Source organism: Leptidea sinapis, chromosome 32, assembly GCF_905404315.1.
Source record: "Leptidea sinapis chromosome 32, ilLepSina1.1, whole genome shotgun sequence".
NCBI lineage: Eukaryota > Metazoa > Arthropoda > Insecta > Lepidoptera > Pieridae > Leptidea > Leptidea sinapis.
In genome coordinates, this window is record NC_066296.1 from 8,474,526 (window position 1) to 8,501,429 (window position 26,904).

General features: G+C 36.2%; 1 protein-coding gene across 1 annotated transcript; it reads right to left on the reverse strand.

Moving 5' to 3' along the window:
• Window positions 1–25,571, reverse strand: LOC126974580 (spondin-2-like). The gene is made up of 7 exons (XM_050822112.1): window positions 25,259–25,571; window positions 10,372–10,583; window positions 6,042–6,146; window positions 5,167–5,346; window positions 1,625–1,863; window positions 1,116–1,261; window positions 1–298 (listed from the first exon to the last, which is right to left on the reverse strand). Exons 1-7 carry the CDS (start codon window positions 25,428–25,430, stop codon window positions 105–107), a joined length of 1,248 nt encoding a protein of 415 aa, XP_050678069.1. The 5' UTR covers window positions 25,431–25,571; the 3' UTR covers window positions 1–104.
• Between the last annotated feature and the right edge of the window lie 1,333 nt (window positions 25,572–26,904).

The window sequence follows — 26,904 nt, forward strand, 5'->3', positions numbered from 1 at the left end:
TTCTTTATAACTCATGTAGATAAGGCATCTTTGTATTTTTATATCTATTTATTAAAAAAAAAAATCATTTGTACAAATATCTATGGTTTCAATTACATAATAGATCACCATTCAAAATAGTCAATATGGGCACAAGAGTTAATGTTTCCGCAGTGTTTCCTGTCTCTCAGGGCGGGACATTCCCTGCCCTTTCCTGTCTTCTGCCTCAATACCTGTCGTGTTCTGAACTTGTCACCAAACCCACAAGTTACCGAGCACGGACTCCAGTCACTCCATTCGGACACTAGGCAATCGTTAGCTGAAAATAAAAATATCTAGTTTCAGAATAAAATTGTTTTTAATAATTATTAATCATCAAATAACCCTTGCGAATATTAAAATTGTAAACTTGGTAACCGGCAACGCTTTTGTGATTTTTCTGGTCTTTCAAGAGAGTGGGCACTTTATTGTTATGAAACCTGATGGTAGCCCGTACTTACGCACGATTGTCCTTCATTTACACAAAAAAATTACCGTACAAAATACAGATGTCAGAAGTGAAAATTCTTTGGCAACAAATTTTTAAATTTCGTTTTTATTTACAGTAATCTGTTCTCTAATGCTTTTATCAAAATTTCAAATATTTCATTTTTTTTAATTAAATTTTTGGTTATTGTAATTAAGATGTTCTATTTGAAGCTTCACTACAAGTAGAACATCTTCCCTAAGAGCGTTGTATCGGGCAGGCTTAGCGCGTGGCCGCGAGTAAGAAGAATACAACGCTAGAAGGGACGATGTTCTACATACTAGCTATGTGCTTCATGCTACGTTCGTCCTTTCTCATGCTCTCTCAATTGGTCTCAATCGCTCTTTCCCCTATATTGGACAAAAACATCCCACATTTTTGTGTAACTGTATTGCGTTTCATCCAATAAAATTTTGCAGGCGCGTTTTGGAATGGCTACGAGAAATAGACTATGCAGGGTATGTAGTGAATTACAAGTAAAGCGAATATGAAAATCTAATAACCTTTATATTCAAGTAAACTGCTTAAAAAAAGATGTTTCACTTCAAAAACATGCTTCTGAGACTGTTTGTCTCAGAAGTTTTAAGAGTGTATGCCATAAAATACTCACGCTGAATCTTATTGACTGCATGATGCAACCTGGATCGGAAATGTCGTGGCAAATGTTTACCGAGTCCCAGCTTCTTGCCCTTAGCTACCGCTAGTACGACATCGTCCATACTCTTTAGATTTACGTCGAATTCTTTTTCTGTTGTTCTGTGGAAATATTATATTTTTTTTATGAAAATAAGGGATGAGACGAGCAGTACGTTTGGCTGATGGTAATTGATACGCCGTACCCATTACAAAGCAGTGCCCCTCAGGATACTTGAAAAGCCCCAAAGTTCTGAGTGGTACAACTGGGCTCGTCACCTTGAGACAAGATGTAAAGTCACATTTGCCCAGTTATTTCACTAGTTACGGTGCCCTTCAGACCGAAACACAATAATATTTACAGATTACTGCTTCACGGCAGATATAGGCACCGTTGAGGTACTCATAATCTAGTCGGCATCCGGTGCAAAGGACCCTCCATTGGTAAACCTAGAAGACGAACAAGGAAAATTATGCAGAACTCACGTAATCGGAGACTGTGTGACAACAATCACATTGTTGTCGGGAATATTCGACCTGGGAGTCCCAACTGGATCCTCTTCCAGGTCTTTTAGCTGATCAATGGAACTCTTCGTAGTGATCTCATTGTGTACTTGTCGATCAGTTTTACGCGGCATGCCTTTCTTCCTGTCCTTCAATCTTAGACTATCTAGGAGTTCCTTACGTGCTAGATTATTTAGTTCTTTTGCTGAATATTCTTTTAGCTGAAAGAAGACTAATAATAAAAATGTCAATTGTATATAATGCATGGGCTCGAATATAATTGCCAAAAAAGCAACTATATGGTTTTCAGAGACCATGGTTAAAATGTATGTATTCCGTCAATAAAGCTAAATGGTGTTGAGCTTAAGAAAGTTCACCATTTTAAGTAACTTGGACCTTCGCACGACACGCCACAAGTTAGGATATCATCCCCACCATTTGGATGTGTGGCGGTCCTCCACAGTGCGGTTTTCAAGGAGCTTTCTCCCTCGTACTACAAAGCTGTGGAATGAACTTCCTTGGGCGGTGTTTCCGGGACGATCCGACATGGGTACCTTCAAAAAAAGCGCGTACACCTTCCTTAAAGGCCGGCAACGCTCTTGTGATTCCTCTGGTGTTGCAAGAGAATGTGGGCGGCGGTGATCACTTAACACCAGGTGACCCGTACGCTCGTTTGTCCTCCTATTCCATAAATAAAAACTTGGACACTACGTCACCGAAGTCCTGGAAGACCAAACTCGCAGGTTTGCTCGATGTAGCAGTGAGGTAAAGATTTTCGAGAGAGACTCTTTTAAAGCATATTGTCAAAACTTCTATGCGAGCAGCCTGTGGGTCAGATATACTCAAAAACCGCTTAGCGTTATTCATAGTGCTAGTCATTATGATAGTTAATATTAGAAGAATTAATACTAATAGCACTACTTTTGGCTCTATATAACAAAAAAAATTAAAAAAAAACAACCGACTTCAAACCACTATTCCAAAACAATAGATATTGAATGAGAACTAGAATAAGATTGTATAAAAATACGCAATTATTTTTAAACTTCTAAGTGCATATTATATCTATTGTTTTGAAGTTGGTTGTTTTTTTTTGTTAAATTTTATTTTTATTTTTAGTGAAAATGAAGTATAGTAACTAACAATTTGTCTAAATACTTGTAGATATTCTAAATTTTTCAATGCAGAAATGAACGTAAGCGCTTTGCAATTTGATTACAGACAGACCCTTCCAGTGATCATCATATTCGACTACGATAATTACTTGACCATAACTACGTTTTTTAAATATCCTCATAGCATAAAAAAGATTCGGGCGAGTATCGTTAATTTGCTCCTAAGAATAATTGAAGAGTTCCGTTACTTTATCATGGATTCCATAATCAGAACCCATCCAAAGTCTCACCAAACTACCTTTGAAGATATCCTTTCCAATTAAAAAAAGAATCATCGAAATCGGTTGGCGCGATATTGAGTTATTTGTAAATGTATTATCCACTTTACTATAGGTACGTATGTTTAACAAATTGAAGACTTTTATGGTTTTCTCATGGATGCCATTGTCAGATCTGGACCAAATTATAATGGGACTACACGAGAAGCACATATAATCTTTCAAATAAAAAAAGAATTATCGAAATCGGTTCACCCAGTCGAAAGTTTTGAGGTAACAAACATAAAAAAACACACCGACGAATTGAGAATTGATTACAAACCTATCATGGACACATCTCACCTATAACTATGTAGTTATAGGTGAGATGTGCTTGAGTCGTGAGGAGGCGGGAGGCGAGAGCGGGTCGCGGCAGAAGGACACCGATTCCAAAAATAACATAACAATAATCGTCACTAGAATTAGATTGTATAAAAATACGCAATTATTTTTATACTTCTTAGTGCATATTATATCTATTGTTTTGGAATAGTGTTTTTGAAGGTTTTGTTTTTTTTGTTAACTTTTATTTTTATTTTTAGTGAATATGAAGTACATGTCATACGTAGCAATAGCAAGAGGCTCTATCTAGACATATAAATTATCTATTAGTGTGTGCTTACGATTTTTCTTAGAGTATTTATTGATAAGAAGATCAGTAAGGGTTTGTAATAAAGGAATGTAATATAGTTTACTAATACTGTAATTAATATTCGATGGCACTACAGAAGGTTCATCTAAGTAACCCTATTACTTCACTCGACTTCATCAATTAGTGTTATTGAATTATATTGTATTTATCGGGCCAAGGTAAGATTATCTTGTACTGCTCATGAATCTATAGACTATTGATCACAAATTCCTGAAAAGTATGGATTATAAAAACCGGTATATATAAATATGAATTGCTGTTCGTTAGTCTCGCTAAAAGTCGAGAACGGCTTGACCGATTTGGCAAATTTTGGTCTTGAATTATTTGTGGAAGTACAGGGAAGGTTAAAAGGTGAATAAATAGGAAAATGCTCGGAATTAAATAATAACAACAAATTTGTTTTTCCATTGATGCGTACCCCGTCGAATTTATTGACGCAACTGCAACGGTTTGACAGTTATGCTGTGAAACAATAATTTTATTACAACAATAGGGTGCATTTTTACGAAGCAATTCTTAATTTTATTATCTTAACATTATTTTATTTATAATATACAGAACAACGTCTGTAGGGTCAGCTAGTTAGTAGTTATATAAATAAAATTTATATAAGATAAACAAATGAAATATAACTTTATATTTCATTTGTAATATATCTTTTTTAAGAATCATTAAATAACTAAAGGGTCTATATGAATGTTAATTGCTTACGTATATATTAGGCATAAAAGGCATTTATTTTCTAAAAATTGATTCCTTTAGGATTCCCTTTGATGTCATTTCTAATATACTAGATAGTACTACCGCTTCGGACACAAATGGCGCTCTGAGAGAGAAGAAGCAGCGCAAGAAACTCTGCCAGCGTTCTTTTTTTGCGATCTTTTTAATAAAATATACAACATTGATTTACCTCAAAATTCTGAGCGACACTACAATTGCGCTCGTCACCTTGAGACATAAGATGTTAAGTCTCATCTCTCGTCTGTTGTTATACAAAATAAGGTACACATAAAAAATTAAACTCAATAAATTGTTCAAATTATTGACCACTGATCTGATGAGATTATCAAGTAAAATTGTAATCAAGTAAAGTTGTGTTATTTTTTTTTTGTTTTTTTTTTTTTTTTTATGAATATAAGGGACAAGACGAGCAGGACGTTCAACTGATGGTAATTGATACGCCCTGCCCATTACAATGCAGTGCCGCTCAGGATTCTTGAAACCCCAAAAATTCTGAGCGGCACTACAACTGCGCTCGTCACCTTGAGACAAGATGTTAAGTCTCATTTGCCCAGTAATTTCACTAGCTACGGCGCCCTTCAGACCGAAACACAGTAATGCTTACACATTATTGCTTCACGGCAGAAATAGGCGCCGTTGTGGTACCCATAATCTAGCCGGCATCCTGTGCAAAGGAGACTCCCACTGGTATGTAATTACCTTGACAAATTCAATCTTAGCTATTGAAGGAAGCTCTCTCAAATTAGGATAATAGAATCCAGCAGCTGGGTGGTTTGGCTGACGAGGTCCGTGTCTGGTGACTGGTTCTGGGGGGACGGTCTCCCAGCGTGGTGCTGTGAAGGTCAGGCCACTGGCAGCACCAGCATCTAGAGGCTCCAGCTACGATGGTTGAAACAACATTTTAATTAACTTCAGTTTTTACCGCTGGGTTATAATGAGTACATTAAGTTGCATTGCATATTTCGACTTTTTTAAATGAAAATAAGGGACAAGACGAGCAGGACGTTCAGCTGATGGTAATTGATACGCCCTGCCCATTACAATGCAGTGCCGCTCAGGATTCTTGAAAAACCCCAAAATGCTGAATGGAACTACAACTGCGCTCGTCACCTTGAGAGATAAGATGTGAAGTCTCATTTGCCCAGGAATTTCACTAGCTACGGCGCCCTTCAGATCGAATCACAGTAATGCTTACACATTACTGCTTCACGGCAGAAATAGGCGCCGTTGTGGTATCCATAATCTAGCCAGCATCCTGTGCAATGGAGCCTCCCACTGGAAAAACTTGCCTTGAGACTTACATTTATAAATTGCTGCATTAGATTATGAAGATCATGAATAAAATTGAGTATAAATATTGTTCAACTAAACGATTATTAAATAATATTATTGTATCCGATCTTAGTGTAGATTTGTCTATAAAATTGAACCAGTGTGAAGTACTACTGGATTAAAGTCTTATAAACACATAGAATAGCATAAAAAGATCTGTACCAGAACTGGTCCTATTAAAGAACAAGATACAACTATTTATATGTATGCACATTGAACTTTCCCTCGATCAATAAACTTACATCAAGAGTGAGCTCTTCAACCCAAGATGAGTCCACGCACAGATCCACCCTGTCAACTCCAATGAACCAGTCTGGTGATGGTATTAAACGGCACACCACTGATATCTACAGAAAAAATAGATTGAAACAAGGTAGAATTGTTTTTATGCATTGCGTCTTATTGCCATATATATATTTAAAAAAATCAATTATTAAAATTTTGATGCAACCGGTTCTCAGACCTACCAAATATATCGTACTACAATTATTGTATTCGATTGCCATCTTGCAACCCTATATCGGTTTGGTGGATGGAACAGAATAGTATAAAAATCGTGATACAAAAACAGTTGTAGATTGTAGACGGGCGATTTTTTTTTATGTATTTTTCAATGCTGAATCCATAATAAAAAAAAAATAAAAAAAAATGTCATAAAATTAAAAAAATGCGGTAGACTACCCTTAACATTCAGGGGGATGAAAAATAGATAGTAGCCGATTCTCGGACCTACTGAATATGCATATAAAATTTGGTAAAATCAGTAAAGCCGTTTTCGGAGGAATAAGGTAGCTAACATTGTGACACGAGAATTTTATATATAAGATGTAGTGCCACTCAAAATGCTTTAAAAACCCAAAATTCTAATAAACACTCGTCTCTTCCCGACATGAGACGTTAAGAGAGCCCTTTCCATTTCTTTCAATCGTCAAAGCGAAAAGTATATTGTTTTATCCAACCAACGCATACCGCCTGTTGAGGACAAGTAAGAGAAAGAGATTGAACGTAAAATTGTGTGTAGCAATCAAATAAAATTTCTTCCAAGAAATATATTGTGTTTATTAAAATAAATATTTATCATATAGAATCTCCATTACATGCGCGAAGTTTCTTTTACTTTTATGTGTATACTAGCTGACCCGGCAAACGTTGTTCTGCCATATAAATTGTATTTATCTTTTCCTTGCTAGTTGATAAGAGATGGCGCTAGTTGTATTCATTAGTCACAATCACACTTCTTTTATATTTTGTATAATTCACACTATACTTTTATAAATTATAGGCTATTTGTTATTCTGGTGTGTAAGCTATTTTATTGTAAAGTTTCATCAAAATCTATTGAGTAGATTTTGCGTTAAAGAAGTTCAAACATACATCCAGACATACAAACTTTCACATTTATAGTATTAGTAGGATTATGAAAGCCCAAAGTTCAGGTAATGCAAAAAGCAGATATTTGGAGGGTTATATTGTTTATGAATATGAATATGTTTCTTAATATTTGTATTTTCGGCTTCAATAGAGAGATAGATATCAGTTTTTTTCTAAGGAAGATTACTCAAAACACCATAATCACGTATATGACGGTAGTCCGGTATTTTCACAAGATACAGCGCTCTTCAAACTAAAACACAATAATGTTTGCAAAATACTCTTTGTACATATTAAAAATAACTGGAGATAACTACGTAAAACATAATAAAACGACCCCCGACGATAAAAATACTCACGCCTTGTTATCGTCGGGGTAGGCAGAGACAATAGAATGCCATTTGCTTCTATCCTTACAAACCTCACGCGCTTCCTATACATTCATTACTCTTTTCCTACATGCTCGCCGGTTGCGGGTGCTTCGGACCTCTTCTCAAAACGTCCCCAATTTCATCGACGAATGTTCTACGAGGTCTCCCGCGACCGACTTGCCCACACACACTTGCCTTATATATTTGATGCGTCATTCTTTCTTCACTCATTCGCTCTACGTGTCCAAACCATTTAAGCATTCCTTTTTCAGTCCTTGTCACAACATCCTCTTTCAAACCACAGCGCGCTCATATTACCGCTTTCGGAATTCTATCAGTCAGTCTTACCTCACACATACAACGCAGTGATCGCATCTCAACTGCGTTAATTCTGCTTTTATGCTTCTTCTGCCATACCCAACACTCACTTCCATACATTAACGTGGCGACAAGCACTCCATTATGTACAGCCATTCGCGCTTCTATTGGCACAGTCTTACCGTTTATAAAGGCATGCAGCGCTCCATTCACACAATTTCCCGCAGTCACTCTCCTTTCAATATCACCTTCATATCTTCCGTCTCTTGTAAACATGCTACCCAAATATACGAATTCTGTAACTTGTTCTACCCTTTTCTCTTCAATCGTGATAGTAACGTGATGTAAACATACAAATAAAATTTGAAAACAAAGTTTTATGAACCATGCCGGACTCGAACCCACGACCCCTCGCGTTCCGAGCGAGTGCTCTTCCAACTGAGCCGTTCGAGTGACGTGTTGTTGATAAAATCTTGTATGCTTTGTTCAACTCCCAAGTTGTGGCTTCATCTACAGGATCTACTTTATAGTTAATAACCTGCTCAACCCAAATATTTGCATATTATGAAATTAACTTGAGATGTCGCTCTTGCTAATCTAAACAATTAAGTATAATAATAAAAAGGCATAAAAGGCATTTATTTTCTCAAAATTGATTCCTTTAGAATTCTTTTTGATGTCATTTCTTATACTACTAGATACTACTACCGCTTCGGAAACAAATGGCGCTCTGAGAGAGAAGAAGCGGCGCAAAATCTCTCCCAGCATTCTTTTTTTGCGCTCTTTTCAATAAAAATATACAATATTGTACAGTCCCAGGCTGTCCGATCATTTAGATATTCAGCAGTGGAGTAATAGGATTTACGACAGAGCCATTTTTTTTATAAAACATTTAAATTTATTTATAGATAATGCCTGAACAGTGGCTGGGACTTTATTATAAAAGTGTATACATCTACCCTTAAAGCTATTATGTATCTTATGAAGCTATTAGTTACAAGCAATCCCTTATTTCTAGTGTTATAATAATGAAAATCACTATTAAGAGCAAAAAGGTGACGATTTTTGTGAACGTATATTAAATTTGCAAAAATGTACTGACAATGAACAGTCATAATATTTATTTCTTTGAATGTTTCTTTGAGAGACTGTCTATAACCAAGCTGATATATAGCACGAACACCTCTCTTTTGCAGAGCAAACACTATATCAATGTCAGCAGCATGACCCCATAGTAATATACCGTACGTCATGATGCTGTGAAAATAACTGAAGTACACTAATCTAGCGGTCGCAACATTCGTGTACTCTCTAATCTTTCTAACTGCATATGCCGCAGAGCTGAGTCTATCTGCTAGATGGGCAATGTGTGGACCCCACTGAAGCTTTTTATCTAACGTGATACCCAAGAAGACCGTAGTTCCCACTAGTTCCAATCTCTGGTCATTTATAAGTACGTTGGTTTGTACCTCCGCTGTGTTTGGTGTAATGAACCGTAAACACTTTGTTTTTTTACTGTTTAAGTGCAGATTCATCTCAAACCAACGCACTATATACGCACATACAACGCACATTATAATCCCAGAAGTGAGGGTTATCACTTTAAAACCATAACAAATTGTGTAGATTCACAATAATAGCATAATCGGTACGCATTGTTTATTTCCAATGTCGTTTAATAACATATTATGTTTAATGCCAATGTAGGTTTGTATCACTATGCTATTATATATGCGAGCGAGATATTGTTGATGACCATCGGGAGATAATCTGATATACAACTTTGCATAACACCTTTTTCCAATAAATATTTGTTTTGTTTGTTTTAAAAACAGAATTCTTCAACAACTACACCAATAAGATACATAATAGCTTTAAGGGTAAATGTATACACTTTTATAATAAAGTACCAGCCACTGTTCAGGCATTGTCTATAAATGAAATGTTTTATAAAAAAATGGCTGTGGCGTAAATCCTACTACTCCACAGTTGAATATCTAAACGATCTCATACCCTAGATTATGATTATTTTATAGCACTAGCAATAACAATACAATTTTGTACATTTTATTAAGAAGAGCGCAACCAAAATGCTGAGAGAGTTTCTTGCACCGCTTCTACTCTCTCAGAGCGCCATTTGTTTCTGAAGCGGTAGTAGTATCTAGTATATTATAATATAACAATAATAATAATATTGACACACTTTTTACACAAATTATCTTGCCCCAAGTTAAGCATATATAGTCTGTGTTATGGGTTACAAGACAACGATATATTTAACACAATAGACTTACTTAAACATACATAAATACATTTAAACATCCATGACTCGGAAACAAACATCCATATTCACCATATAAATGCTTGCACCTACCGGGATTCGAACCCGATATTAGAAATGACATCAAAAAGAATTCTAATTGAAATAAATAAACGAAGGAATCAATTTTGAGAAAATAAATGCCTTTTATGCCTTTAATACCCGCACCGTTACTATAAATAGGAAGTTTACCATAGTGTGTCCTTCATCCAGAAATACCATATTGGAACTTTGTCCAACGCCCTGGCCCACGGGCGGTGCAGAGAAATGATCGTATACCTGCGGATCATCATCACCTTCAGCTATTAAGCTATCAAGCTTTCCGTACTGAGCGAAGGCTCTGAGGGATTCTTTGGCTACGTCTCCAACACGATATAAAACGTGCGATGAGTTGTGGGATTGACCTGGTAAAAAATATTTAAAATAATTAGTATTCAACGAGTTAAAGTACATCGTACAATCGAACTTTGTAGTAGAGTACTTTTAGTATATTTTCAATAATAAAAGTTACCTAGACGTTACTCCTTATTACAACACTTACACGCATATTCTGAATTAACAAATAAACAGATACACGAAAGTTCAAAATTTTATTTCGTTTTATATAAATTTATTGTATTGAAAACGTACAATAAAATATCATTTATAGGTACCTAAAAATTAATAAAATAATGATATTAATGAAAATTTCCTCTTCGTGATATTATACAACAAGCATACTAAATGTAACTGAAAAATCTACGTTAGTAGGAAAGATGTTCTAGATAATTACAGATAGAGCTGCAGGCTACAAGAACTTTGCTTATAAAGCCTGCCTGTTACGTGGAGTATCATTTTAAATGAGAAATTACATTAATTATACATTTAAAGATCAATAAAGACAATGAGACAAAAATTAAATATAGTTTTCTGGTTTTTTAAAGGAAACAGTCATTTCCTTTTTAACCGACTTCCAAAAGGAGGAGGTTATCAATTCAATCGGTATTTCTTTTATGTATGACACTAAAAAATATATAATAAAGAAAAACTTCGTTTAAAAAAACCGACTTCATATGCTGAAAAGTATAAAATAACTAAATATTTAATTTAATACACCTTTACCTTTAATATTAATAAAATACTATTATTTGTATGTGCTACATATTGATAGCTTCGAAGTCGGTGCCAAGCCAAATGTAATAGTAAGTACCTACACTCACCACGCGTGTCTTTGAGGGGTATAGCTTCGACTAGAACAAAATAACCCAAGCTGTTTATAATATTAAGTTTTATTTTGTTTAGGGCTTGGCACCGACTTAAAACATATCACTAGGTAGCACATATAAATAATAGCATTTTATTAATATTAAAGGTAAAGGTATATTAAATTAAATTTTTAGTTATTTGATACTTTTCAGTTTATGAAGTCGGTTTTTTTAAACGAAGTTTTTATTTATTTATAATATGTTTGTAACCAAATCAAATCAAAATCACTTTATTCATGCAGGTCAAGGAAGTGACACTTACGAATGTCAAGTTTTCTTTTCTTTTATTTACCACCACTTCGGAAAGGATTGAGCCTTAATGAGGAGACATGGCAAGAAACTCATTGCCCCTCTTTTAAATCAATATTTATACCTTCATCTTTTTTTATAAATCATTTCAGTTACAATAAATGTAAAGTGACGCAATAAAAATACTCCAACGTCAAATGTGTAAGTCGAAAAAGTAATTAATGTAAATCAATACGTAAAAACTTGAGTTATTGAGTACAGAAGATGCATCAATCCACACACACCGTAAATAAATTAAGGTGTCTTGCAATAATTTTACTAGCGATTTAAAAAAAAATATTATCTTTTGTTGATACCCTACAAGATGGACCGAAGATCTGGTCAAGATCGCCGGAATACGTTGGATAAGAGTAGCGCACGACCGATCTTTGGGGGAGGCCTTTGTCCAGAAGTGGACATCTTCCGGCTGATGATGATGATAATAACTTTAATCTTAAAAACAGGAATCATAGTTTCTGGTACCAGGATCATTCACAAGTAGCGCCTATATTAAGGGGAAGTGAGTCCCAAACACCACGTTTTGACTGTACGGAAAATCAATTTTAAGGCAAAAAAACATCGAATTTTAAATATTTTTTGATGATAAACATAAGTTTAGGATTCTAGTTAGTAAGTTATGAGAGTCGAAACGACTAAACTTGACTCGATACAATAATATGGCATAGTTTCCTCTAAATATTCATTGTTAGAGAGATACTTTTACGAAAAAAAGCAGTTTCATTTGCTAGTTATTCAACAATTTTCAATGAAATTTCCAAAGTTCCGAATTATGTTTCCAAGAAATGTATCGTTTTAAATAAATAATTTTGTATTAATAATTTAAAGTAATCTTGCCAGCAAATAATCATGCCAATAAATATAAGAATTAGGTGGTGGACTGACATTAGATAAACTACAAGTTTTTTGCAGTGGGAGACTCCTTTGCACAAAATGCCGGCTAGTGAAGCAGTAGTGTGTAAGCATTATTGTGTCTTGGTCTGAAGGGCGCCGTAGCTAGTAAAATTACTAGGCAAATGAGAAGACAGAGTTTTTCAAGAGTCCTGAGCGGCACTGCAATGTAAAGGGCAGGGCGTATCAAATACCATCAGCTGAACGTCATACTCATCTCGTCCCTTATTTTCATAAAAAATACAATGAACAGGTATTAAGTCAGTAAACAATTCCTATTCCACCTAAAGCCAAACTGCATTAATATAAATCCATCAGATATTTCACCAACAATTTCCGGCTTCGCCATATTTCTCAGTAAACAATAAATCGTTCGATATTTGAAACGATGACCTATAAATTTATCCCTCGCATGAACAGAACATTTAAGTCTTTTTCATACGCTCGGAAATTGAGCACTTTATTCTTGGCTTACAGCTATTGAACGTTCTACAATGAAGATGTGACTTATAAAGGAGCGCTTATATGAGAATTTAATAATATTTTAATCAGTTATTGATTTTATATTTAACGTTCAATAGCAATAGTTGGAATAAACTGTTAGTCCATATTATAGTCAAAAGGTTGGTCATATTTATAACACGCTTTTTATTAGCTTCATCTGTATGTATGTTTCTTTTTTTTTAACCGACTCATTTAGGCGCGACTTTGACCCACTTTAAACCCTCAGATTTCGTCCAAACTTCGTTGAATATCAAGGACCGATGACAATACATTAATTTGATAAAGTTATACCATTTTTTAAATTGCAAAATAAGATTTTTGTTATTTTATATTACTTTTATCTATAAGGCAGTAATTGATGTTAATTTTAAACTTCAACTTTAACTTATAAATTATCGAATACCAAAGAGAATTTTGTGCTTTTTTTAACTAATAAAATATAATATTTAAATTATAATTACATCTTTAGTTTTCTTATCTTATGACATATTCTTGCAAATAGTAAGATATAATGCTTCAGTTTTTTTCAAATTTGATTTTTTTCCAAAATATGCAATTATATGCATTAAAATTAAAGAATTAAATAAAACTTATGTTTGTGTGATTTAAACACTTTAATGTGCTTAAAAATTCAAATAAAGAATTCTTTCTCTGTTATAAGAAATCGATTTATGACATTGCGAAAACTGCCACCAATTTTTTTTACTAATACAATGATATAGATATGAACAATTGACATTATATGAAGAAATGAAAAAATAACAATACAAATGTTAAAAAACAATAAAGAAAGAGGTATTATTGCTATAAAATATTGAAGGATTATTTAATAACTTAGAATGATAACAAACGAGGCAGCAGCGCGATTCGCAAAAAGGAAAGTTCTCAGCAAAAGTTAAGACGTATATTCCTAAGACTGATATTATGAACTCCCTAGATTTTTTTACTCGACTATTTGCTAATCGCGTCGTATATATATCGCAGATAAATGCTAATAACAGAGATTTAGTCAATTCCCTAAGTGATTTGATCAAATCACGGAGTATGTTTAAAGAAAAACACGATTTTATCATTTCTCTAAACAAATCTAGTGATTAGATCAAATGCCAGGGTTGGTTCCGTGAAATGACAATGAGTGACGCGACTAAAAGAACTTAGGTTGTAAATGCGAGCGAAGCTAATAATATTATTAAAAAAAATATATATGGGCCCCACGTCGTCGGGCTTCTTCAAATTCAAATTCAAATATTTTTATTCAAAATAGGATTTATAATCACTTATTGAACGTCAAAATCTACCACCCATTCAAAAGAGACTGCTTCAGACCTGAGAAGAATGGGCGCAAGAAACTCAGCGGGCTTTTTTTTTATATAAAATATGGATTACAATGCAATATCGTACAATAAACATTTATAATTAAAGAGCCTGAGGGTGCTCGCTTTAATCCCAGTCCGTGGTGTCATTAAGAAAATCGTTTATGCTATAATAACCTTTCCCCCCCACCCTTTTTTTTAACAATTCTTTTAAATTTCGTAACACATTTGTTTTGTACATTTTCTGGGATCATATTGTAGAAGCATATACATCGCCCAACAAAAGACTTACTAACTCGACCCAACCGAGTAGTAGGCATAACAAGTTTATGTTTGTTCCTCGTGTTAACATTATGAATGTCACAGTTTCTAGAAAATTCCTCAATGTGCTTATGAACATACAAAAGATTATCAAAAATGTATTGAGAAGCAACAGTCAAAATGTTTATTTCTTTAAATTTTTCTCTTAATGATTCCCTAGGACCTAGGTTATAAATCGCGCGAATAGCCCTCTTCTGCCGCACAAAGATAGTATTAATATCGGCCGCACTGCCCCACAACAATATACCATAGGACATAACACTATGAAAATAACTAAAGTATACTAATCTCGCCGTCAGTTAACCGTCTGATTTTCTTAACCGCATATGACGCTGCAGAACTAAGCCTATTCGCCAATCCTTCAATATAGGGGCCCCACTGCAATTTGGAATCAAGAGTAATGCCAAGAAATATAGCAGATTCCACTGGTTTTACCACCTCTCCATTTAATAAAATATTCGCATCTACATTTTTGACATTTGGCGCGGTGAATTTAATATATTTGGTTTTATGATTATTTAACAATAAGTTATTGGCGCTAAGCCAGTACACGATGTCAGATAGAGCATTGTTTACTTCGTCATATAAAAGTTGGCTTCGTTTCACTTTGAATATAAGTGAAGTGTCATCCGCAAACAATACCACCTTATGTTTTTTTTCTACAAGGTTAGGTAGATCATTTATATAAATTAGGAAGAGGCAGGGTCCAAGAATAGACCCTTGTCCTTGACTTCGACCCTCTGAATCCTATTATTTAAATATGAGATCAGAAGATCGAGTGCAGATCCTCTTATACCATAGTGGCATAGCTTCCTGACCAGCGTTGAATGTTGAACACAATCAAAAGCCTTAGATAAATCACATAAGATACCAAGTGCATTCTGTGATTCCTCCCAGGCCTCAAAAATATTCTTGATGAGTTCAACACCTGCATCCGTAGTCGAGCGTCCCCTAGTAAAGCCAAATTGTTTTATATGAAGTAACTTAGAAGTGTTAAAGTGAGTAAGCATTTGGCATTTATCAGCAGTTTTTTTCATTTCTAAGGATCTGAAAGTTTTAATTATTTCTTCTGGGCTAACAACACTGAATTTGAAATTTTGTTTACATTCATTAACATTTTCCAAAAGAAGTGACTCGGCAACACTGGTGGAGGAGACAAGGGTGTTAGAGATGGAAACTGGAATGTCAGAAAAAAAATTCTCAAAAGCAGAAGCTACTTCCTGCTCAGAGTGGATTTTTGTATTGTTTATTATTAGGTTATATTCAAACTTGCACTTGGCTTTTAGATAAACTTATCTGTTTTGAGGTGAGGTTACATTAATTTGATTTTCAAGAGGTGCCTTAAATTTTCATGGGAATAGGGGAGTGAGCCAGGTAACAGAGGAAATCTCTCTCCCCCCTCCCCCCCTCCCCCCTCACCCCCCTCCACCTGCGACACGATACTAAATTCTTACCAAATTATGTCTAAGTCTTACCAAATAAATCATATAAATACCTATGAAAATACTTTTTGTTATTTCACGGAACCAACTCTAGCATTTAGTCAAATCACTAGATTTGTTTAAAGAAATGATAAAGCCGTGTTGTTATTCTAACATCCTCCGAGATTTGACAAAACCACTGTTTTTATCATATCCCTGCGACATATATGTATCAGTTAGTTGTCTGATCTTTTTAACCGCAGTTGGATACAAAGAAATCAAATCCTTTCTAAATTTTTCTTTAAAAATATGGTGTACTCGTACTCGTACTCCCAAAATAATAACCAAATAGTAAACTATTACTTTGACTCATTTAGAAAACATCATTAAGTTTATGTCAATATCTTTGAATATTTCGCTTTGTAGTAAATTTGTATGGTAGACAAAACTCACAAGCTCTTACCATTACATAATATAAATTCAGCCTATTTCGATGCGTACAAAATTCAATATTCTTGTAGGAGTTGAGTTTTCTTTTCTCGTCACGTTCACAGCTTATACCGCGTTCTGAAGAACTTAATTGTCTCGATTATTTATTGCAAGCGCGTTTCTTTTGTTTGTCAAATTAATTTATTCTTTTTGAATATTTCGTAACAGGAATCGAACAATGTTTACCAAGCAATAAGCGCCACTGTTTTTAATATTTGTAGTAAATTATGTGTATCACCTTATAAAACCAAATGGCAGGAAATACATTTATGAGTCGCTTTTGTAGTTTTTACAATTTACATCCTAATGAAATTGATATATTATCACTAAATATACAAAAATATAAGAAATAGTTGTTGTTGTGTCCTGTTCTTAACTATACTCTTATAACTGTTAAAATTTTGTTTTGATTAAATTTTCGTTTTGTTTGTTGTCATTTTGTAGTTTTCCCTTTTGGTTTAAAATATATTTGTTTTTTTTTTTTCATTATTGTCCATTGTAAAAATAATTAGTATTTTATTTATGGAACTGTTTTGTCTTCTAGTTTATGTCAATATAATAATGGTATTTATTTTGATTATATAAAAAAGTTAGATTAAAAAAAATGAATTTCAATTTTTCAGTACAAAACAGCAATTTTATACTCAAAACCCCTAATATTTAACTGTTCAAAGAAGAATCTAACCAGCCAGTACTTTGAAGAACGGGGTATAATTGATTCATTCATTACATAAACTTTTTACGATGTTAGATATGTATAATGTAATTGGTTGGCGAAAAACTTTATTCGCATTTAATATGTATGTGATATTTTCCTCGATGACCTTTTGCCATCTTGTAGTTAGTGACCTGATCTCATTGCTATAAAAATTTTGAGTTTTCGGATCAATGCAACAAGTAGTTTAAGCAAACCTGTCTTGATCACACATCCTTAAGAATTCTGAATAGAATGAAACAAGCGGAAATAAGGGGTTTATTGCGGATCCATTAACAGTGTGTGATCTAACGTTATGGTAGTAAATGACCACACCCTTTGATCAATTCCGGCTGTTGACCAGACATGTTGGCACCGCCGGTGTATGAAGCATACATTGTTGTGTCGTCTGCATAGCAATGACTACTGCTGATTTGCAGCATATCATTGATATGCAGAAGAAATATATAGTGTATGCACCGTTGATAACAATTTTATTGCTCCGATGCGCCAAAAAGGTATGACCCATTTGCACATCCTCTCGGGAAACCCATTGGATGGCAGTTTCGCTATGAGCACTTTATGCCACACCCGATCGAAGGCCTTTGCTATGTCCAAACTTACCGCTAACGCTTCTCTCTTCAACTCAATCACTTGCGCCGATTTATGGATGAGGTATACTAGAAAATCACCAGCTGAGCGACGCTGACGGAAACGGTACTTACAGTTGCTGACCAGCTAGTCTCCTCTTGGTATCCCAAGAGCTGGCGGTTGTTAATCATCTCCATAACTTTGGAGAAAATGGAGGTAATGGAGCGGTAGTTGGACAGATCCGAACATATGCCTTTCTTAGGAATCGGGTGAACTAAAGGCGCCTTCATTTCGGGACTACGTCTGATGAGTAGGACAGCTGGAAATGACGGGTAAGGGCCGGCGTCAATTTTTGAGCACTTGTCTGTGGCACTATCGGGGATAGAATTTATGAATGTCCAAGGTGAAAATCGCCTGAAGCACGACGTCATGCGTGAGTTTTACCTCCGGCATGTATGACTCGCACCGCGGAACATGCGGTGGTGGTGCAACTTGGTCATCCAGAGTCGTGTCGGACGTGAAGATAGAGCCCAGGTAATAAGCTTTCTCTTTCGTTTCATGGGCCAGTGAGTCATTATCCCTGTGAAGTGACGGAATGGCTGACTGGTAGCAGTTTCCTTGGACAGCTTTGGCGAGTGACCAGAACGCACGAGTTCCCGACGGTAGGCGTGCAAGTCTCGCAAATTCCGCCAATGTGCTTCGACTTCGCGTCAGCAATCACTCTATTGAGGGACCTCGAGGCATGTTTGTAGTGCTTTTTTAGTTGGTTGGAATTCATATTCTTAGATACCACCGCAGTGGCCCAAGCCTGATAGCACTCTTGCTTTCGGCTAGAGGCCATTTTGCAGGAGCGGTCAAAACATTATTGTGACCTGCCACCGATAGGCACCGAGGAGGATGGCAGCAACAGCGTCAGCAGCGGCATTTGGATCATCCAGCGAAATCACAGATTTGCCTCCACGGGTAGGATGCAAAAAATACCGCATCTCATCCTACTCTGCTGACCTATAGTGCCACACGCGGCAGCAACATAAAAAGCTGGGCTGTTGTAGGCGCATGATCTGCACAGTGCTCTGGATCAGGCAATGGTCTAACGACCCCAGAGGAGGGTCGACGGAAACTAGGTCCGTCCGGATGTGAGGTCAACAGAAGGCCCAACAAGGTGTATGATCTTCTATGTCTGGGATTCGCATTGGCGCAAGAACCAGTTGTGTCAGACTATGGTCAGTATGACATATGCTAAGGTGACGTTGTGAACAGATATCTGTGCATGATCGGTGGTACGTGAGTCTAGCCATTCGGCATGTTGGGCATTAAAATCACCAAGAAACACGATCTCTGCAGTGGGAATCTGCTCCAACACGGAATCTGTAGCCATTTGGATGTGCTGAAGGAAACGGGAAGCGTTACCGCTATGGGACCTATACAAGTATGTGTTGATTAGCGGATCGTCATCGCAGTCTACGCGCAGCCAGATAAGGGATAGTTTCTGTCCTTCAAGAATACTCAGGCGTCGAGAACAGATATCCTCTGACGTCTTCCTGACGAAAGTGCACACGCCAGCCCGTGGTATAAAGGGTTGTTCCAGATTATACCCCGGGTACAAGAGGTAAGATGTATCAGCCAGAGAGGATATCTGTTTCTCGGTCAAAAAGAGCAGGGTTAGCTTCGTCGTCTCCAGGTGGAAATGGACGGCGTCTAAAATTCAGACCCCGTGATATTGTAAAAGTTCACAGCAAATGTGGTGGAGGGTGATTTGAGCCTCTTGCTCTATTTGCCTCGAGTCAGCACAGGTTTTCCCGCTCCAGACTACGCGGGGCAGCCCGGGTATCAACTATATGCACTAATTGTGGATGCATGGATGGCCTAATTCAGTTGTGTCCCTTAGGACCTTACATGGCACTATCACTCATAACTGCTTGTGGCCTGAACTGCATTGAGAAAAGGATGGTACAGCCGTGCCGCTTGTTTTTGCTCGACTTGGCGGGGGCACTGTGACGCCCCCAGAAATTTTGGCAAAATTTTTTTTTTTGGATTAGGAGGACAAACGAGCGTACGGGTCACCTGGGAGGTGATCACAGGAGCGTTACCGGCCTTTAAGAAACGAGTATGCGCTTTTTTTGAAGGTGGATACTATGTCATATCGTCCCGGAAACACCGCACAAGGAATCTCATTCCACAGCTTTGTAGTACGTGGAAGAAAGCTCCTTGAAAACCGCACTGTGGTGGACCGCCACAAATCCAGATGGTGGGGATGATATATTAACTTGTGGCGTGTCGTGCGAAGATGGAATTCGGCTGCAGGAATCAGGTTAAACAGCTCTTCGGAACACTCTTCTCCCCGTGATAAATGCCGTAGAAGACACATAATGAAGCGACATCTCTACGCAACGCCAAGTGATCCAGCCGTCTACAGAGCACTGGGTCCCCGAAAATTCAAGCTGCTCTACATTGCACGTGGTCAAATGGGTCGAGCTGATACTGGGGTGCGCCAGACCAGAGATGACAGTAATAATCCATGTGTGGCCGGACCTGCGCTTGGTAGAGCGCTAGAATGTGGGCCGGCTTGAAGTATTGCCGTGCTCTATTAATGACGCCCAGCTTCTTCGAGGCCAATTTAGTTTTGCCCTCCAGATGGCCATGGAATTGGCAATCGCTCGAGATTTCGAGACCCAGTATTCCGATACTAGGCGAGGCTTTAAGGGTAGTGTTGTCGAAGAGCGGTGATACGACAAATAGGGTTTTTTTGTGGTAAACGCGCAAACTTGAGTCTTCTGGGGGTTCAATTGGACAAGGTTCAATCTACCCCATTCCGCGACCTTCTCGAGAGAGGACTAGATAGAAGACACAAGTTTCTCCCGTTCAGTCAACGATTTCCCGAGAGAGACCTGCATGGCCCGTGTATAAGCACGATTGGAGAAATGCCTTCCGGCTCGCTCGACTTCCTGACGTCCAACGAAAACAGAGCTCGCCTAATAGTTTTCTGTCTGAACTGTACTTCAGCATACTTTTCCCTATCCACTAGTACCTTGAGGGAAAGTTGAAAACAGGCGCGATGTATGTTGTCACGTCTGTTAGTGGACAGTCGATATAGGGTGTTCAGCTGTACTTCAGGGTGCTCACCCAAAAAAGTTGGCCAAGTAGCCACCTCATCTCGGTTATCCGAGCAACGGGCGCGGTGGCCTTCAATTGACCTGAAGTAGATGGTTCCGAAAGGTTCCTCGGCGGTTACCCGTCAAACGTGGTGGAGGTAGCTTTACCGACACGGGGGCTATGGGGGAGGGGAGCTCACTGGGTATCAGTGCCCCTCCATTGGTGTCGGAGTCGTAGTGGCTTGGCGCAAATGGGATGTAGATCTTGATAACCGAAAGGTTGGGAAGTCCATGGGAAGGGTAATTCCGCTTGAACGCAGCCTATGAGATGATCGGCTTCTGCTTTACCACCATAGAACCTGTAGACACACGCATAGACGCGGACGCGGTCCTCTAAATCTACGCGGAGCCAGAGAGTAGACAGGTCCCTACCCTTAAAATTGCCGAGACGGTGACAGTAGATATCCTCCCTAACGTACACACATACCCCGGCATGAGGCAATAAATTATGCTCAATTTTGTACCCGGGGTACGTTAAATATGACGTATCGCTAGGTCGAGATATCTGCGTCTCCGTAAGGAAATACAAGGCTGGCTGCGCCGTCTTAATGTGATGGTGGATGGCGTTTAAATTGGAGTGAATTCCCCTGATATTGCAAAAGTCCACGTTGAGCGTGGAGCGGAGTGCCGTGGTGTTACTGCCTCGTTTGTCCTCGGTCATGCCCGGTTCTGTGCCCTCCCCAGAATACGACGGGCAGCCCGGGGAGGGATTCTCCGACTCTGGTAGAGCCGGTACCCTCCTGGAGGAAAATCTCTTTGAGCACCGCTGTCATATTGGGGGGGGGGGGGGATATGGCCTCCGGTCCTCGACGCTAACCTATGCGAAACGTAGCGGTGCTAGGCCGCTACTTCACGCCGGTATTCTGTGCGAGTGTGGTAATTACCCGGACGATTCTGGCCCGATTGTGCTGACGGCAGAAGACGGCAGCGTGACCCTCCCACTTCTGACTTATTTTATTTCATAAAAGAAATCTCAGAAAAAATCTATGCGTATATTTTGTACAATTGTTAATTTGGTATATTATATGAATATCAATTCACAACTTTGATGTATTTTACTTTAAGCCCTTTGTTGATATATTTCCAGTAAAGCAATACAACTTAAGCTTGTTAGTGGAATCATGATCCGTTTCAAAACAATGCATAATTCAAGTGCCTCTCAGCTCCTGAATAAAAGAGGAATTTGTGAGTTGTTCCACAATAATTATCTACCTTTGTTTGAGTACATTTTTATTTAAAAAGTTCTTGCAAGATAAAAAGTGTTTTTGTAAATACCTACTGAAATTTTTGAATTCATAAATTCTCAATGATGGCTTTATTAACAATAATTAAATAGAAACTTTTTTATGCGGTTTCTTCGGTAAAATATTTTTTTCTTTCAACTAAAATTACGTATCATACAAATACGCAAATTAAACCTACCAATAGGAATTGCAAGTGGATAACGATGAAGCTTATGACGTGTGTCGATCAGGTCCTAATACGGCTAATGGAAGATTTTTGGAGAATATTTATGTAAATGGGTCGAATATTGAATTAATTTAATCCCGACAGTTTATACAGATATAGGAATTATAAACCTTGCGGCAAGGTGAATAGAACAAACACTGATTGCTCTGTCATAGCGTTTCTTGGGTCCCGACTTAATGGATTGTTGTCCAGATTTGAAAGAAAGTGAATGAAAGTTGCTCGTTATTTGATAGAACAGAAGGGTATTGAAGAAAATGTTAGTAATGAGAAAGTAATGATAATTAAGAGAGATGAATGCATCACAAAATGAAATATTATCGACAATCGACATAATTATATATATGAAATGGTACAACACATATATTAAATAAGAAATTATACATACACTTAATGGTGACAGTTGTTATACTTGAAAAGTTTTCCTTTTCAAAATATTACATGACTTAATTGATTCCAATCGTATTTTAAGTAACATTAAACTTAACTGTCCAAAACATTATACACGTTCTATAGATACATTCTTTATCCCTGTTCGTGGAACTAATTATACTAGCAATTGTTTTATTATAAGAGCATGCAACACATATAATAATAATTATAGTCACTTAGACATTTTTCATAGCAGCTATCGAACTTTTTCTAAACAAACTAAGGTTAGTGTAAGGAAGGAGCACAAAAATGTTCTCAATACCACGGTTTTGCCACTAACAAAATGACATGCACGTTTAACATAACTCGCCCAAGAATTAATACCAAGTTTTCGGAACGACTCGCACCTTATATATCTAAATATTTATATAATTTTATGCATAAACATGTTGGTATATTAGACTTAAGTACAAAAAATATGAAAATAAAAATCAGTAAATACCTAGGAGAATTAGATTATGAAAAAACTGAAAATATTTTGATCCCTTGTATTTAATTTTACACACACATACACATAAACACACACACACACATAAACTTACACACACACACACACACACACAAACTTACACACACATGTTGTTACTTTAATTTTATTTTACTTTCTTTTAAATTTAGTATTGATAAATTTGTAGTTTTTTTAATTAAATTATTATTTTACAGTTGTATATAGTGTCTTCAAAATTTGTAATAGTAATGCCAATGATGACAACCAAGATAATGGTTTACTGTTAATCATATCTTTATTTGATCCCACGATACAATCTCCGACTAGTGTGGTGATTCGATGGCAATCATAATTTAGTCATACTTATATATAAGCTTATAAAATATTTAAAGTTAATGTAATTTATGTAAAAAGATCAATTTAAATAAATTATTTTAATTTAAATTCTTATTCTTATTCTTATTCTTAAACATCCTTAAATTATGTCCAGCCGAAAAATTTGATAAATTTTGTTTCTTTTGTATTTTTGTGTACTTTTTTCGCCTTATGTTTAATTGTATATCAAATAGTTATATTTTGTATTATATTCACTACTACTTTGTTTATATTTAAGTGGAAACTTTGGTGAAGGAGATTGGAACTGGGTACCCAAGTGATATTTGTATTATATATAGGAATATCCTCAGCTGGATTGTCTCCAAGAAGGCAAGACTGGCTGTTAATAGAGACGTGTTGATTCGTAGGTATACTTATATGGCAGAAGATGAACAAAAGCATAAATAGTTTGAGTAATATCATATATGATAGAAACATATTTGATAGAAATAGTTTGAGTAATATTCCAAACATTCTTCATCATCATCATTTCAGCTGGAAAACGTCCACTGCTGGACAAAGGCCTTCTCCAAAGATCTCCACGACGATCGGTCATCCAATCTTTGATTTGGACCAGCTTGTCGGCGCATCTTGTGGAGGGCCTACCAACACTGTCTCTTCCGTCTTCTGGTTCCACACCATATTGGTAGTTGATTAAGAGACATTAGATTAAGATACATCGTCAGATAATAATTATTATTATACAAAAAAGCTGCTGCAAAGTTAAACTAGAACAAAGAAGCAAAGATACAGAAACAGAAAGAAAAGTAAGATAATGAGACACTTAGGTATATACTATAACAAACAACACTACAAAATAGTACAAATATTGTAATCAATACTTTCAATGTGGAGTTAAAAAAGTTATTGTAATATTGTTAAAGACTTTCGGTAAACATAAAACGGTAAATAAAAGTAGATTCAATGTTCAAATTTATGGAGCTGTTGTGAATGAAGTGTTAGGAAGGGCCACTATTACAAATATTCCACAATGCGATTGAAGTTGTACTGAAAGATAAAGTAATGTTTGAGGCAAATCATAGATACTAAGTAAGTATGTCATGATTAATGAATAATTTCTGGCAAGTAAATGATAACATTAAAAATCATAAAATCGTCACAATTTTTTGAGAATCGACGATTTGTCTACTAAAGTAAACCTGAATAAAAATAATTTTGTATCATGATTTGGTTGTGGGTAGAAAAATGTATGCTGAAAACCATAATGTGAATGAACGAACCAACGGCGACGGTAGCATGAGACTTTCAGACGAACATCATTTTTAATATTTCCAAATAATTTTAACCGTCAACGACTTTTGTTAATGCGTTGAGAAGCATATTATTAACTAATAAATCTTAGTTAGTGTTACGGTTATAAATACCCCATGGTTCATCAAATTATGAAATAAAAATTGTAAAATTGCTCACCAAAGACTGAAGACCATTGCGCTTTAGGTCGAACCAATGGGTAATCCTTCGGAAAAGTATCCTCACTCCATAAGAACTTGATAGTAACTTTATAAACAGCCATATCATCACATGCTTCACAAAAAGTCGCTACAAAAAACAAAATGGCCGCCACTTGAAGTCGTAATTTCATCGTGAATGGACGTGCTTTACTACAGAAATATATTCACAGTAGGTACACTCGAATGAAAGTTACTTTGAAAAATTTCGTTTGCGTTATTAAGTTTTCCGCGTGCGTGCGTCGAGACGGCAAAGAGAGTGTGGACTTTTCTATTTCGAGTGACGAGTCCCCTTTGCCGGTCAGACAAAAATAAACAGTGGGCGACGATTTGTATTTGTGTAAGGCGCATTCGAATGCCGTTTCACTGACTTCAAACAGCTGCAAATTGTATTAATTGGGTTACAATGGGCAAGACTTCAAACTGTAACCAGTGTCGACCAGTTTAACCTGGGATGTTTCAAATCATAAATACCTAAACATTTAAAAACTATTACGCAATTCTGAAATTTTTGCAATAATTTGATGATCATATTATGGATTATTCAAGAACTTGTATGTAATATACCCCACTTTGAATTATTATTTAGTGATAGGAGAGGACAGGAGATAAATAAGTGCTCTTTAGTTGAGGTGACATTAAATATATAAATTTTAACAAAATCTCATTATTCATAAATTCAAATTCAAGTTTTTTCATTCCAAAAAGGGATTTAAAATCAAATATTGAACGTCAAAAACTACCATCTACTCTAAAAAGACTGCCTTAGGTCTGAGAAAAACGGGCGCAAGAAACTCAGCGGGCTTTTTTTTATTAATATGGATTACAATGTAATATCGTACAATAAAACTTTATAATTAAAGAGCCTGAGGGTGTTCGCTCTTAAACTTAAACAATTCTTTTAAATTTCGTAACACATATGTTTTATACATTTTCAGCGATCATGTTGTAAAATCATATACATTGCCATGTAAAAGACTTACTAACTCGACTTAACTGAGTAGCAGGCATAACAAGTTTGTGTTTTTTCCTCGTTACATTATGACTGTCGCAATTTTTAGCAAATTCTTTAATGTACTCATCATCAACATCAACATATAGAACATTATCAAGAATATATTGAGATGCAACAGTCAAAATGTTTATTTTTCTTTAATGTTTTCTCTTAATGTTTCTTTAGGACCTAGGTTATAAATAGCGCGAATAGCCCTCTTCTGCAGCACAAAGATAGTATTAATATCGGCAGCGTTTCACAGAATTGAGGATTCAATTACTATTATGTAGAAATAATCTTTATTACTCGAGTAACACCATTTTTGAATAATTTGTTCAAAAGATTACATTTTAATCAGATATTGATAACTATTGTTATAAAATTTTTTTGTTATTGAGATGTTCAAATGTTTTCTAACTTCTGGCACGAGACTTAATCTCGTTGGCGAGTCAACATGTCCTGAGGATGCCCCGCGTAGAGGCGAAACACGTGTCGAATTGCTTAAAGACAAACATTAGCGGAATTAACACTAAAGAAAACTTAAAACATTTGGATAATTATGGTTTTCCGCTAAGTAAAGCCTACTTCAATAAAAAATGTTAGTGAGATGTTCA